Raw genomic sequence first — 16,419 nt, forward strand, 5'->3', positions numbered from 1 at the left:
AAAAAGTATTGGCTTACTAACACAGCCAGTAAAAATTCTCATTTCTTTGCTGCAAGAGTGTTGGAGATGTGTAATTACAACACAACACATTTGTATTACTCTAAGGAATATTTTATGGATCACCAAAATGATATACAATATTTAAAAATACACATATTTGTTAAGAGACACAGAAATCTGTTGGTAGTCATTGTTAACTGACCCTACCCTATGCTTAGATTATTCAGTGGAACAAATTATGTATGGTCCCCAAAACTTAGAAGACTATTAAGGGATATATAATGAGACAAGTGATATTCTTTTTAGAGTGTCAGTTTACCATTTTCTTTGCTTTCTGTCTGATAACAACTGAATTTACAGAACAGGGAATAGATTCACAATCCCCTATTTCCTGATGTGAGAACATAGTTTGAGAGTATCAGTTATGTCAGTAAAGGTCAAGGGTGTTTACTACGATCTATATGCAGCTCTTCCCAAGGCTAGGTCATCAGAAAATAGAGATGAAATGCTCTCTTCTCAGCTTCCAAATGACTTCTTGGAGGGAAATGAGTAGGCAGTGAGTGATTTTGGATGTGGGAACACTACCCAGGACACAGCAGCAGATCCTCTCTACTTATTTACCAGATAGAAGAGAAAGCTGAAAGTGTATAAATATGTCCTCTCAGAGAACATTTCTAGAGAGAGACAAAAGTATACAAATGTGTCTCCTAAGAGAACATCTCTAGAATATAATTCTGGCTCCCCTGAACTCTGGCCCTAAGGGTAAATTCCCATTCTCTGCTGGTTACTGCTGCAGGGTGAAGAGTTACTTTACCTCTGATCTGAAATCACATTCCTGAGGAACTCAGATAAGAAAGTAGACAGCCTCCTCTTACAATATGTGTTCTATTATAGCCACTGAAACAACACTGTTTCCTTTCATTCTACAGCTGCATAAGCAAACCATAAGAAGATACTAACTGATAAGGAAAAAACAGATGGGTATATTTTTTTTTCTGATGTCTTAAGGAAGAATCAAAAAACTACCACAAACATGGCATTTTATTAATTTGATATATGAGATGGCCTTGATCCCAAATTCATCATAAAGAAACATCTCCCCATAATTTTAAACTTAACTTCTCATATTAAAGCTAACAGTGTCTTAAGATTATGAAAATTTTACTGCAGTGTAGGCAGAGATAAAACTGAAGTGCCACAAAAGCACAGTGGCAAGTCAAAAAAGAATATCCTTGCTGGGCATGTGGTGCATGCCTACAATACCAGCAGCTGGGGCGTCTGAGGCAAGAAGATTGCAAGTTCAGAGCCAGCCTCAGCAACTTAGCAAGACCCTGTCTCAAAATAAAAAATAAAAAAACTGGGGATGTGGCTCAGTGGTTAAGCACTCATAGGTTCAATCCCCAGCACACCCCACCAAATCCTCATATTTGATACCTTTATAATATAATTAGAGAGGTAGGGTTTAATAAGAGTATATATGAGAGAGTGTTGTAATCTCAATGTATAAATGAAAATACTAAATTAAATTGTGTCAAAATAATTCAATTTAAAGAAATAATCGTTACAGAGTAGACATAGCATTAGAAGGCAACTGAAAGAGAAAAACTTGAGAAATTTTAAATTTGACACTAAATAATAATATAGAATGTAGGTACTTACATTACCTATGTTAAGAATAAAGATGATGTGGCTTACACAAAGCTTTTGAATAAATAAAAAAGAATATTATTTGAATGTTTCCATTACCTAATCTGGTACCCAGATAGTCAATCATAGGGAAACAAATTTTAGTACAAGAAAACATGTCATTTATTTGAAGTAGAATCTGTCCCTGGAGAGAGAAGGCAGTGCAAAAAGAAGTTCTGTCAGCATTTAAACATGCTTCTCAATATTTACTTCTACTTTAATATTTTGTTAAAACCTTAAAGCAAAAAATAAAGACAAAGAAAGACTACAGAACAATATAAGTATTCTCTTGTGGTTTGGAATATCACAAGGGAATAAACCTATCCATAAATAAACAGAAGTGATGCATAGATAAATATCAGATGTCAAATTTTTACCTATATTGAAAATGACAGTGAATTGGAAGAATTACATAGGCATAGCTCCAGAAAATCTTTTCTTTGGTTATCTACTTCTGTATATCTTTGGGTGTCTTTTTATATTTTTAAAGATATTTAAGCATTGCTATTTATTTTAGAATAATGTATATCATAAACATAATTATGGACAAATTTTAATTACCTACACTGAAAGGAATGAATACTTACGTTCAAACAGTTTGGCAAATGTCTTATTTCATATAATCACTGTAAGTGTGGCATAGAATATATTTTCTCTTCTTTGTTTTATACTTCTCCTTGCTTACAAATAATGGAATAATTTATTTTAAATCAACCTTTAGACATTTAATGATTTTACTGTGATGTAATAGACTCACTGCTCTTTTTAAAGTTCTCATATTGGGAGGAACTGTTTCATCATTTTCTATATATAAAATTCAAAACAAAATCAGGAAACACTGGAGAACATTCATGGAGAAGACTTTCTAAAAAGATGTATATTAGCTGTGGAAATCTTTATTGAGATATTTTCTTGAAGGTCACTGTTTTCCGGATGCATGTCACTAATATAATTTCTAGACTCTCCTAGACTTAGGAGAATTACAAGGAGGTTCTCTTGATGATTTTATTGCCCAGTGCTCTGCTCTCTGTCTAGCTTCTCATAGCATCTTCTATCCTTGGACTACTTCCTGGATGGGAGGTGGGGTTTTCTTGCCTGCCAATAGTTTAAGATATTTAATATACTCTCACCTCTGTTATGTTCAGTTACCATTACTTCCCATATTTACAGTACCTTATGAATTGTCTAAGGAAGGGGATACTTTTTTCTCTATTTTCTGTTGAAACAAGCATACATACTCCTCCTACACAATTTTGCTTGTTTTTACATTAGAAAAATAAAAGGGAATGGGTGTTAAATACTAGGGAAACTGCATTTTCCTCCTCAGGAAAACTTAAGAAAATCTCACAGCTGATGTATCTAGTGTATACTTACATATAAATTAGTTTACATTTTTAATAGCCACTTCTTTTATTTTCACGAATCACATGTTTTTACTCACTACTCACACAAAACTACAAAGTTTCCAGTCACTCCATTCCCAAGGAGACACTGTCCTGATATTAATCTCTTTTCAGTCACAACTTCCTGGTGTCTTGGGACAATTCTAGAAATTCTGTCATTCTCATGGTCTGCTCAGTGGGGGAGCTACTAAGCAATCAGATTGGGATGCGAAACTAGTGAGGCCCACAACAGCACCTGCTTGGGTTTCAGAATTTACTGTTCAGGCTGGCAAAATCCCCAATAAAGGGCACCTACTAACACTTTCCAAGTCTGAATGTCCTCGTTTTATACAATGGAGGACCTCAAGGTTTTTTTCTTTTAATAACACAGCCTTTCAAAATGAGACATATTTTTCATCACTGATATTCAGTGGTTATTAACTATTTGATTATTTGCCTTTTTATGCCCACATTGTGCACCTTTCCCAAGAACTGCCACTTCTAAAGTGCTTTGTGAGCCTGTCAACAGGAGATTACATTCGGGAAAAAAAAAAAGAAAAAAAAAAAACTCACTGGAATTTGGGTAGTTTAGTGAATAGGTAGAAATAACTGAATTGAAGCTTTTTTCCATATACTGATCTTTAAAACTTATTTTTCTTTTGGACCTGAGGGAATTAATCAAAACTGGCTACCCCAGGTAGTCTCCATGATACTTGGTATAGTGACCAACACCCCTTGGAAATGGTTTGGGATTGAGGGCGTGCTCTGGGCAAGAGATTTTCGGGGCCCAAACTGGAAAGTTCTCAGGCAAACCAGGACAAGTTATTCATCATTAAAGTAAGATAAACAATGACTAAAAATCCACATGCCAAATATGTGGAAATGTAGCTAGTGGTAATAAATCACCTTAAATAACCACAAATGGTAAGAATGGAAAACTATTAGCTCTGAAATTATAGTCCTGCTTGACTAGCAAATACTGATGAAACCCCAATCGGGATTATCAAATGAAGCAGTTTTCCATGAACCTAAAGAACTTTTAGTAGAGTTTCTCAGGAAAGCAGTCACTACCCCAAGCTAATTCATTGGTATAGAAGGAAGTTTCCAGATCAAGTGAGAATGTCAGGGGTATACCTGAGGTTCCCACAAGGCAGAACACCTTCGTCAAGAAGGTGTTCAAATTGGGAAAAAATAAAAAAGATCTCTGGATGAAGCATTAAGCTGGCTACATGTATACATTCAGAGAAAATGATAAAATAATTAAGAATTTTGAAAGTAGCTGAGAGAGAATTATTTTGTCATCATGAAGCAACTTAATGTGTATGTTGATGATCTTTTAAAATATTAGGCCATCATCTCACAGTTTTTCAAGATTTTCCCTCCAAAATTACACAATGGCTTTTCTTCTGCCCAGAACATCAAGCATAAAGAGACTAGATATGGTCTCATTTCTGATTTGCAAAAACGAATCAGTTTTATTTAACAATATGCCATCTCAGACTTTTGAACTTGTTACCCTCTTCTACAGCAAAATCAACTTGAGTTAGTATTATTTCACACCAGAAATAATAGTTTAAGCATAAAAATTCAGCCAAGCCAACCTGCTCCATTTGTGTTATGGTTTGACTGCCTCTTCCTTCTTCCTCCCCTCTGGCTCCAATCCTAATAGAACTGAATGGTTTATTTTGACCAAGATATACTCAGCCTGCTTTATTCAGCAACAAACACTCTATCAAATCAGAGAGATGAATGAGAGGGAAATTTAAATACACTTCTTATGCCAGGACAGACAATAAGGAGCTCTTGTGCATGACATTTCTGTAGGACTACCGAGTCAATATTTTTCTGAGACAACAGTGGAATGATTCACGACTGGCATACAGTGAGTACCCGGATGATTCCCTGGACTTGGACCCATCCATGCTGGACTCCATTTGGAAACCAGATTTGTTCTTTGCCAATGAGAAGGGTGCCAACTTCCATGATGTCACCACTGACAACAAATTGCTGCGGATTTCAAAAAATGGCAAAGTACTCTACAGTATCAGGTAAGCCTCCACTGGTTACATATATTCATTTCTCTATTTCTCCTCTGGCTTAGAGGTGCCTGATTCTTCAGGGTAGGATGTATATGGCTTCAAAGTTGTGTTCTTTTGTTTATCATTTGAATCTTAAAGTTGGTGGAGAGTATAAGACATTCCTATAATCTTACAAGTGTGATTCTCCATAACACAAATGTATTTCATAGTTTTGTGGGTAGGTGATGGTATTGTGTAAATACCTGAACAAATGTACTTTTGAAGACCTTGATAAAGGAATCACATTCAGGCAAGGTGACACATGCTTGTAATCCCAGTGACTCAGGAGGCTGTGGCAAAGTTTTGCAACAAAGTAAGACCCTCAGCAAATTATTGAGACTCTGTCTCAAAATTTAAAAATAACTAAAAAGAGGACTCAGTAAAGTGCCCCTGCATTCAATACCCAGTACCAATAAATAAATAAATAAATAAATAAATACTTCTTCAGTATAATTGCCATTGAGCATAATGTATGAATATTCATTTCAATAATCCGGTCATTTAACCACACACAAAAAACCTCAATGGCTCAGCATGTTTAACAGCATACTTTGGTCTGGTAAGTGGAGACTTTATTCCAATCTCTGCTTCTACTTAAACATATGATCTTGATCTCTTAACTTTTCTTGGGCTTAGACTTGGGACAGAAGATTCTTGAGATTCATTTTTAAATTTTATATTCAAATATGATCTTCTCCAGAATCTTTTTCACCCCAGGCTCAAAATAATATCTTCCTTTTCTGAATTCTAATAGCAATTTCTCTGTGGCTCTGTAAGGCTTTTATTTCTTCCTACTTTATATTTTGGTTATTGCTGCACATTCAATAAGTATAGCATAAGAACATGAAATTTTGAAATCAGATAAATCTACACTCAAACCCAAGCTTTGGCACTTACTAGCTACATGACCTATAATGCTTAGTTATGTTAATCATAAAATGGGAAACACCATATTTATCTCTGAGTATATGTGTGAGAATAAAAGACACTGTAGACAACAAATATTTTCTTTAAAGTGACAGATTATAAGTATTTGAAATTTTACAGTCTCAATTACTTCTGTCACAACTACTCACCTCTGGCATTTTGCTCAAAAGCAGCTGTAGACAATATACAAACAATTTGTTTCAGTAAACTTTTATTTACAAAAACAGGTGGTGGACTGGATTTGGTTATTTGGCTATAGTTTACCAACTCCTAAATTTAAAATGTACTTGTTATAATATCTGACATAGATTACATGTTCCATAAATAACTTATGGCTATCTGTATTTAAAATCAACATTCTTTTTAAACAGTACGATTTTTGAGATACTTGGATTTTGCCTTTTAAAAAACATCTTCCAAAGGGCCAAGACAATGCACTATATAAGAGAGAGATATTTTGGTACAATGAACAACTATTGGCATCTAAAGGTGTTGTATAGAATACCCTCTTCTCTCCAATTTCATTGCCCACTCCCCCCCAAAAAAGTGGACAAGTAGGATTCTTGCAAATAATTTCAATAAGTTTACAGACTTAACATCATCAGAATCTCACTCAACAACTATATATGTAATTTGGTTCTCTATTTCATATCCTATTCTTATACCAAATATTTTCACAGCTTGCTAGTAGCCAATAGCCCCAGTGTCTTGTGGAATGAAAGGGGCTGCTTGCTTACAAAATGTAGCAAAGCCAAGTGCTTGTACAAGAACCAGGAAACTTCCCCAATGTCCACTTAATTTTCAAGGAAAGAATATTCTGCATGGTGATGCATTTGTTTGGTGTAAGATGCAATAGTGGGCATGACCTAAGTTGATGTGACCTGATGAAACAGGACATATGTAGAACATGGTGCTGGAAAGGAGAGTTATAAAAAGCAGCACAGGGTATCAGCTGCTTCAGCTAATCCTCTGGGCCTTGGGTGGTGTTTTCTTTAGTAAATATCTGGTGTTGTGCACTGTTGAAATAAAACAACTGTTTTTGTTTTCCTTCTTTACTTTGAAGGTATGTCATTCTAGAACAGTAAAAGATAAAATGTTCCCCAGACTTAGATCCATAGGCAATTCTTGTTATCTCTGATTCCTAAGTGTAGTAAATTACAGGCTCTAAAATGTCCTAAAAATTGCTTGGATTGGGTGTGGTTTGTCCTATGGCAGGCTGGCTTAGACTTTTCCTTCATTGTGGGTATACACTGACCTGAGGAAAAATCCTTGTTGAAGGAGAACCGGAGATGTCACTTTAAAGAAATACAAACTCTTGGCAAATTTGAACTGTAGGAATCTAATTATTTTCCCAGAAAGGTTTTCAATGAGCCAGACACTATGCTAGGTTTAGAAATCCAGAGCTAAGTAAGATAGAGTCCTTGCCCAGGAAGTACTCCAATTTAACAAGGCACATGATAAATTAAGTAATAGGAATGAATAGGGAACCAGGAAAAGAAAAGCTGTTCTAACTTCATAAATAAGTTGTGTGATCCAAATATTGCTAAAATTTTGGGGTCAGAACTAACATTTGTATTTGAATCACTGAATTCAATTTACCTAGAGACCAAGGAGTAATTAGTATTAATATATGCCCAGCTGAACTTTCAAAGGATTAAACTCAAGTTTAAGGCAAAATGGGCTGTGTATATTTGATATCTTAAAGGTGCTAAAAAGATCTTGCTGAAGTTCCATTAGGAAGGAATTTCCCTGCACACTCAGGTTAACAATGCAAATACCCCGAGAGAGGGAATACTTTGGCCTAAATTCATACTAAGCTGTAAAGAGCTGAGATGAGACTTATTTCCAATAGTAAGTTTGATGTCTGTAAAGAATAGTGAGGACGTCATATTGTGAAGAAAATCTTCTTTATATAACACAAATCCCATGTGTGGAATCTTAAATCTGTCACTTTTTCTTCCATCTGTTATCATGGCAAACCAATGGCCACCATTTTCAGAAGGATTAATGAATTACCTAAACATTTTTGCTTTCAAAAATTTTTGACCCATCAGCATTAGTAGACATATTTAGTCACCAAAACTATGTTGCTGACTTAATCTTATGGTATGTTCTACCTTGATAGATATTCATCTGGTAATATTCACTTTGTTACACCATTTGAGATGCCTACTCTGAACCTGAGTGTGCAGGGGAATTCCTTCCTAATGGAACTTCAGCAAAGTTATTTTAGCACCTTTAAGATATCAACTATACACAGCTCATTTGGCCTTAAACTTGAGTTTAAACCTTTGAAAGCTGAATGCTATCCTGATTATTTCCAATATTATCATAGACATGGGCTTTAAAGTCAAACACTCTCAAGCTTGAGAATCTGGCTTCAACACTAGCTATGATTTAGAGAAATAGGACATCTCTCTGAATCCTCAGCTTAGAAAAAGAGAGAATTAAGTTATGAGCATTAGTAGAGTATAATACATGATATATGCACACTCAAAAGTTGTACTGTCATACACACTAGGGCTCTTGGTATCTTCTTCAAATTTAATGATTGCGTTTTCTGTTTCAGACTCTAAGACAAACAGTATACTGAACAAGATATTTCCTCAGAATTTCAAAACTTAAAGAATGGGAAGGACACACACTTTGAGTATAAACCTACAAATTAGGAGGAGTTCTTAAACTGATGCAAGGGGAAAACTCCATAGATCCTTGAAATTCCCTAAAACTGTACGCATATTTTGTGCATTGGGGCATTTAAGCTCTTTTGTTTGTTGTTTAAGGGGAAAAGTCCTCTATCATTACTAAAGTGGCTATGCCTTCCAGCTGTTAATAGCTTTGCTTCTAGATTTGTTGTATGCCTCCAGAATGGTTATGCCTAAGGTGAAGTTGTTGAGGAAATATTATTTGTTTTCAGTGTCTTATTTGACTTGACTAGGTGCCCAGAAGCCACATGCTAACTTGCAATTTTAGGGAGTTCCCCAACCTATAAATAATGGAATTGATCCTCCAAAAAAGCACCCCATATCAACAAGTTATTTGCTTACCTCCTTATCAACCTTTATTGGACCTGAAACTATTGCTTATAGCATTGGAGGTAATTTTCTTGTTAATCCTTTTGATTCAGCTCATGATTCCAAGTGTTGATGATTCAGTCTTATACCCTCCCAGGAGTCCCTTAGTTGTAATACAAAACCCATGGGGACTGACATACCTTCTCCATCTGATGAAAGATTTACAGGTACCACTGAGAGTAAGTGGAGTATAGACAGACACCCAACCGTGCTCTCCAAATAATCCTAAAACTAACTCTATCCACACACATAAAGGCCAACTTTTCCCATGTGGCCTCGCATTCTTGACTCATCCTACTGTCTGATGCAAGAACTTCAAAAGGTTCTAGTTTTAGTTATAGAATGATTTTTATGCCATAAGGAAAAAAAAGAACATTCTTTATTTAGATGTCAGAGCTGAAAATAAAATGCACAGTGAAGTGAGGCCTGCCTAAATGTTACCAATGGTGATGTTTTGATTATCTTACTCCCAATTTTGATGAGACACAGAAGCCTGTATTTTCTGCTGTAAGTTAGCTATGAAAAGCTGTGATTTCATATCTCTGAATATTTTGACCATGTTTATCTTTATATCTTATAATCCAGGAAAAAAACACATTATCATTTTCTAACTCTGTGTCCAAATTCTCATTAGTTTTGTGACTTGACTTAATGCAGTAATTAATGACTGTAACATAAGCGCCCACATCAGAATTAAGCAGCAAGTCTTCAGGGAAGTGCTGGGAAATGCCATGGAAACCACAATGATTCCATTCTTCTTAGGGGGGAGTAAGGTTGGAATGGTGGGAGGAGTTGGCATGCACATATGCTGGTGGATTCAGTAGGAGCTGAGCTATGTGATGCAGAGTGGGTAATATTAGAGGGGGGCCCTCAAAAACAGTGCAGCTGAGGGTAAAAGTATTAAAGTCTAGAAAGTGTGTTGTGTACCTGACAGATTCTCATAATGGGCCATAAAGCTCAGTTGAGTTCTTTATTGGATTCATAAATACAAATGCACTATGGGGTATAATATTGTTTTAAACCTAACAGTAAAGATCTAATCCTACTTTGAAGGAAAAGAGGGAAATCAGTCAATGAAATACATGGAAGCTGGGACAACTAGTAGTCTTCCACTATTTCCCTGACTGGACTAGCAATAGGAACATTCCCCTCATTTTGGAAGTAACTTTCCATTTCATTAGCATGCATCAGAGTTTGCTCTTCAGATGATTGCGCAGAGACTGAATAGCAAGATGGTAGCTCAGGGCAATGTGAGCTCTATACTTCTTTCCACCATTTACTGTATCCTTCAGGATCACAGAACAGCCTCTCCAGCCCCATTGGTCATCATTTTGTCTGCTTTCTCTATAAAACCTGGTTGAATCAGGAGAACAGACAGTCTAGAGTTCCTTCTAGCTCTATCATAAGTCTGCAACCTAACATGACCTCCCCCTCCCAAACCACAAAACTCCTTCCTGATGATTAAATAAGAATGGTTCTAGGCTGGGATTGTGGCTCAGCGGTAGAGCGCTCCCCTAGCACGGGCGGGACCCGGGTTCGATTCTCAGCACCACATAAAAAATAAAAAAGGCATTGTGGTGTGTTCTCAAATACTTTTGGATCTTAGAACCCTTCTTTTCCAAACTCATTATCCAACTCATGAACATAGTAACTGGATATGGGAGTGGAAAAGGGAGGCATTGACTACCTGAATAAAAAGGTAGCTTTAAAACATTCAATGTATAGGTTACACAATGACCAACAGTTCTGAGCTCCTTAATGAGAAATTTCAAAACCACAAACTAGATCCATTTGTACCATCTGGTTCAATCAGGAGTATTCATGAGATATTATTTTAAACATGTTAATGAATTATAGGTTCATATACTTTTAGACAATTATACAGAGATGGTTGACTGGTTCAATAATTAAGTGGATACGTAGGCTAAGGGAAGCATGTGGCCTATTTGAGCCAGCAGAGGTGAAAGGCTAGTTTGCTATTACTTATAACCTAAATTTTCTTGTGACAAAAAAAGCAAGGGAAAAATCAGAGATCCTGGTAAGTTTGCTTAACTTATGTTGACATGGGCTTCTTCCTGGTCCATATGGGCTTTTTTCCTGATTTTGAAAGACTCACTGGATGGCATTAATCCCAAAATAAACATGCATAATATCACTGTAGCTCTTATGAGACCCATGGATTCCTTTACTGCCTTCTCATAGCACATACTCTGAAGGAAAGGTAATTCATTTTAAAATGGGAAAAATTTGTCCATCTGCAAAGCTCAGCAGTCTCACCAACAACTTTCTCTTTGCTTGGGGCATTTAAAATTACAAACCAACATCTGTATTGTAGAGGGCACAACATTGATTATTGGACAGTTATTGAAATGCAGATAATTATGTGCATATATAATTATGTGAAGTTCCACATGTGACACTTTCAGAACAAAGTCATTCCATAGCTGATCAATCAGTCATTTCAAAGGACAATGAAATAAAAATTTTATTTGATGTGTTATGTCAGTAGGAATATATTTCAAAATTTGAGTGATCAGATAAAAGATAAAAAGCAAAAGATGGAACAGGGGATTAAAGACAGAATGTTACTGGGCTGGGATTGTGGCTCAACGGTAGAGTGCTCACCTAGCATGTGTGAGGCACTGGGTTTGATCCTCAACACCACATAACGATAAATAAATGAATAAAATAAAGGTATTGTGTCCAACTATAACTAAAAAATATTTTAAAAAATAAAGATGCTACTGAAGTGAGGCACATGTCAGTTCTAAGGCTCAGGAGGATTTTTAATCCAATATTACTAAGCAATGAAAAGAAGTCATTTAACCTTTATTTGAGCTAAATTTGTTTTTCCAGTTCTATATTCATATAAAATGTTAAATAAATGTCTTAGTCACTTTTGAGTTGGCTATAGGAAAAGGGAGAGAAAGTGGGGAGACAGTTTTTCCCATCTTCCCTAACTTATATATACCTACATTCCTTTAAACAGCACCTGTACCATCCAGGCTCCACTCATCTTTCACTTAATACAAAGCATATGGATATTCTCCTTGCCCTGGTTTTCCTCCTTTTGGGAAGCAAATAACTCATAAAAGAAGATATAGTTGCATCTCTTTTCAGATATGTATGTATAAAATGTATCTCCCATTTTAGTTGGTTGTTAAGAGTAAACTGAGGAATTATATTTGCTTTTAAAATGTTACCTAATTGAGAATGAACCATCCTACCATCTGATCAGAACTCTATTCTCTATATAACCTTTGCCACCATAAATGTCAGCAACACTCCTCCAGTTACTACAGTAGAAGTCACAATGCAGCAAAATACTATCCAAGTATTTTGTTCTCAGCTGTCAACAGGTACTAAGTTACTTCGGTCTTCTCAAATCCATATTCAGTTCCCAAGAATGCTGGCACCTCTTCTCTTTTCCCTCTTTCTAAAAGTAAGACAATCCTAAATAAAATGTTAAGAAAACTGCTATACCACACTTTTCTCTTTTTTCACCTCAGTGGCATTGTTAAATAGCTATTGACATGTAGTGACAAAAGTCAAGTCAGTTCTCATTATTTTAATATGCAGGTTAATAAAATGTTATGTTGACAAATGTTTGGGTCTATAAATAAATACTAGATGTGAAATGACTTTGAAACTTAAAATGTGAGCAGTATTGATTATTTAACTGTGATAATTTAAGTTTTTTCTAGTGGTGTTCAATTTCGCCCTCTCCTATTCAACACCTTTGAAATATTTTTATTCAGGAAATATCAAAGCATTTGGAAAAGTTTTAGCTGCAGATTTATCAGTTACTCTCCAAGTTGAATCCAATCCATATTTGGACTTAATTAACATGGGCCAACCATATGTGTGCACATTTTCTGAAGGGACCACACACAGATGGGAGCAGATATTATATTTTTGTCTTTCCCAGCTAGTATTGCTCAATGCATATGGGTATTTTCTATGATGCCTTTATAATGTTTGATAAACATGGACCTTCCTAGTCAGCCACTGGGATTTTAGTGGGGGAGAGTAGAACAGCTGATGAGCCAGGCAGTGTTGCCATTCATCTCCTCATATCCAAGGTCAACAGGGGAAAAACAGCACAAGTGCTTATTTGGAATTAACAGAGAGGAAAGAATCTAAACATACAGCTTAGGATCAACTTGGGGCTTAGATCCAGCCTTAGACAATATTAAAAAATAGTGTATCTCTGGTGTCCAGCCACATATTCTGAGCTCTGTTTTCTATCTAGTTTTATCCTTCCTTTTGATACTTTTCAGAATCAAAGTCTGTTCTTGAAGATATGCGTAGGGAATCAGGGAGTCTATCAACTGAGTTACACAAAAAAGGAAATGACTAACTGTATTTAAAACATTATTCTTTTCCTAGATTTGCATGTTAATAGTCATGTGGAACCTTTAGCCAAATGTCAACTGGTTGCCTATCTGTAACAGCAAGGGAGTTCAGAGGGTTTAAACAAGGACATACTGACATCTTTTTGGCACTCTTATCAATTTATACACCATGAATTTTTCAAACTTTGCTTATGTGGAAAGCCTTATCAGGTACAGCCATATGTGTGCCTGTCCATGAACCAAGAGACAAGCTCAGGGATGGAGTGGACAGAACAATCTCTATGCTTTACATGATGAGTGTGTTCAAAGCAGTCATCTCATTACAGAGCTTTCAGAATGAGTTTTAAAATTTAATTTCTTTCCTGCCTGGCCAAACTTGTACCAAGTATTTTTTTTCTCTGTGGATTAAGTACCTTGTGTACATACCTTGGTTTTGATTCAGAAGCATTGAATGATTATTTCAAGGTATGGTTCTCTGACAGACCCAAAGGACCCTCTCAGGATTTAGGTCTGTAAGAATAGGTTACCTGCTCTACTCAATCAGTGTGACCACTTATTTAAGACCTCAAAGGAATAATTACAGGCCCTTCACTTGATTCAGTTTAGATATGTCTGATTTACATTATCAAAGGGAATTCTTTAAATGGGGAAAAACTTTGAAAAGTTTAAGAATAAATTATCAACTACTGGGATATTTTTATCTATCTATCTGACATTAAAGTGTGATTTACTTCAAGAAAAAAAAAACACTGTCTGATTTCAAGTGTCTAATGGTACACAGTGCTTAATAAATATTTGCCAAAATATTGCTGAATGGAACTACTGAGTTACAACTCAGGAGGAGTCACACTTAACACCAATCCCTCCTGAGGACCTAGTGTTAGTCTTTCTACATTCTCTCCTCCTACATGATCAATCCTCCTTTATTAGTAGTTCTATGAACTTTTATAAAAATTTTTGTTGCTGTTTATCCAGTGCATGTAGAGCACTTGCCTAACCTTTCTGGAAATATATCAGTGGCTGATTTTCCAGGGACCAGAGAAAGTGACTTGATATACTTCCACTACCCTAAGTAGAGCTCCTCTGCCACTTTTGGCCTTTGCACATTAATGTGTTATGTGGAAACTGTTCTTGGCTTTTTCTCTACTTCACCCAGCACGCCCCCCCCATCCTTCTTAGCAGCTCTCCCAGTCTTCTAGCAGCATCTACCATATTATTGGTTGCCACTGTGACTTTGGCATCACTGCCCTGATTTTATCACCATGCCTCTCCATTGTGACTGGGACCCTGAACCAGTCCCCTTATTTTATAACCCCTAGTCCAATCACTTAGCAGCCTACTTCAGGCTAATTGCCCTGTCTTGATGTCTAATTGAAGTACCATTTCCCAAAGAGATTGCTAATGCTACTGAAAAATTGTAGGCCCCTTTCTCAATGTTGTTTTTTTTTCCTATTTACTTTTTTGAACCTTCTCCTTTTTAGTCTATCACATCACAGTAAAATCATCCCTTAGGACATCCTGAAGTAGTGATTCTTTTTCTATATTTCTTGTTAAGTAGTGCTTCTTAAAGTGTGCTCCAGAACAGCAGCTTCAGTGTCACCTACGCACCTTATCAATACTGCCTGAGAATGTGCATTTCAAAAAAAGTCCCCTCAGGTGATGTGTATGCCAATCAAATAGTGAAACCTACTATGCTAAAGGGTGTTTTGATCAGACAACTAGTCTAGCAATGTATTTTTTCCACTGATTCCCTGAGTCTTTCTTTCCTCCCTCTCTTCATGTGTGGGTCGTAATTAATGACGCATTTTTAACGTGACTTCTAACTTGCCCCCAGGCTAATTTCACTTAAGGCCTAGGTGGGTTAAGATGACACTCTTGTTCACTCTTGATGTATCCTGTCAAACCTCCCTGATGTTAGAATGTCATAGGGTTCAGAAATTTCAAGGTACAATTAGGAGAAAAGATTCAATAGATCTACATTGTAGAGTAAGGCTTTATGTTCTCAAGAAAAGAGAAAAAGGTTATGATCTAGGATGTTGGATGACAAAGCCCTGTGGGGGCAATAACTAACTCACCTACCTGCCCAGATTGCCAGGAACTTCCTATTTTAAGAAGTGTTATTACTTGCACTTAAAGCTTTCATTATATTCAAGAGGATACATTCATCTATTAGATGAAATCCTTCAAGCTGGTCACCTTCACTTACAGTTTAGAATCATAGAAACTTTGAGCAGAATGAAGGTATGGGTATGGATTGAGGCCAGTGATTTAGTCAAGATCAAATAATTCTTTTTGGTAAGCTGAGTGTACCACCCAGGACCTCAGATGACCAAAGTAGGCTGAGGAAATTGTTAAAATGATAAGTCATGAGAATTATGGATTCCTGAAAAAAATGAAAGGGGTATCCCTCAGCAGGTACAAAATGACTAAGGTGTCTATGACTAACTCTGCTGGAGTCACAAAGGATGATAAATTGATAACAAGCACTTTTCTTAAGGAAGAACTATGGTAGAATGAGAGATAAATGGAATTTGGTATCAATTAAAGCTGAATTCAAGTCTATCTTTGGTAACTTACTGATTTTGTGATTTGTGGAAAATGGCTTAACTTCTGTGAGCTTCAATTAGCTTATCTAAAAAATGGAGATAATACTGTCTGCCTTGTGTGATGGTACTTCATGATTATAAAATAATGAGTGCTTAAATCATAGCAGGTGTTCAGAGAGTTATGATTATTAATACATTATCACTTTACTTTTTATTTTTCCTAAGTGTTTTAATGCTAAAGGAATACCATAAGTTCCATGCATTCTTATGTATCTGTGTAACATTATTTGCAGTGTCCTGCATAATGTGTAAAATGTGGTCCCCAACACAGAAACAACAGCAATATCCCTTGCTCCTGAAAAACACAGAAA

At 36.1% G+C, this 16,419-nt stretch overlaps 1 protein-coding gene across 4 annotated transcripts in view; it reads left to right on the forward strand.

Moving 5' to 3' along the window:
* Positions 1–16,419, forward strand: part of Glra2 (glycine receptor alpha 2) — a 178,720-nt gene that overhangs the window by 44,871 nt on the left and 117,430 nt on the right. For all 4 annotated transcript variants that reach the window (XM_077106899.1, XM_077106898.1, XM_077106900.1 and 1 more), the window contains one exon: positions 4,893–5,116. In XM_077106899.1, the coding sequence (XP_076963014.1) occupies positions 4,893–5,116 (224 nt within the window). The remainder of the gene's footprint in view (positions 1–4,892; positions 5,117–16,419) is intronic.

The sequence above is a fragment of the Callospermophilus lateralis genome, chromosome X (genome assembly GCF_048772815.1).
Source record: "Callospermophilus lateralis isolate mCalLat2 chromosome X, mCalLat2.hap1, whole genome shotgun sequence".
In the NCBI taxonomy this organism is placed as follows: domain Eukaryota; kingdom Metazoa; phylum Chordata; class Mammalia; order Rodentia; family Sciuridae; genus Callospermophilus; species Callospermophilus lateralis.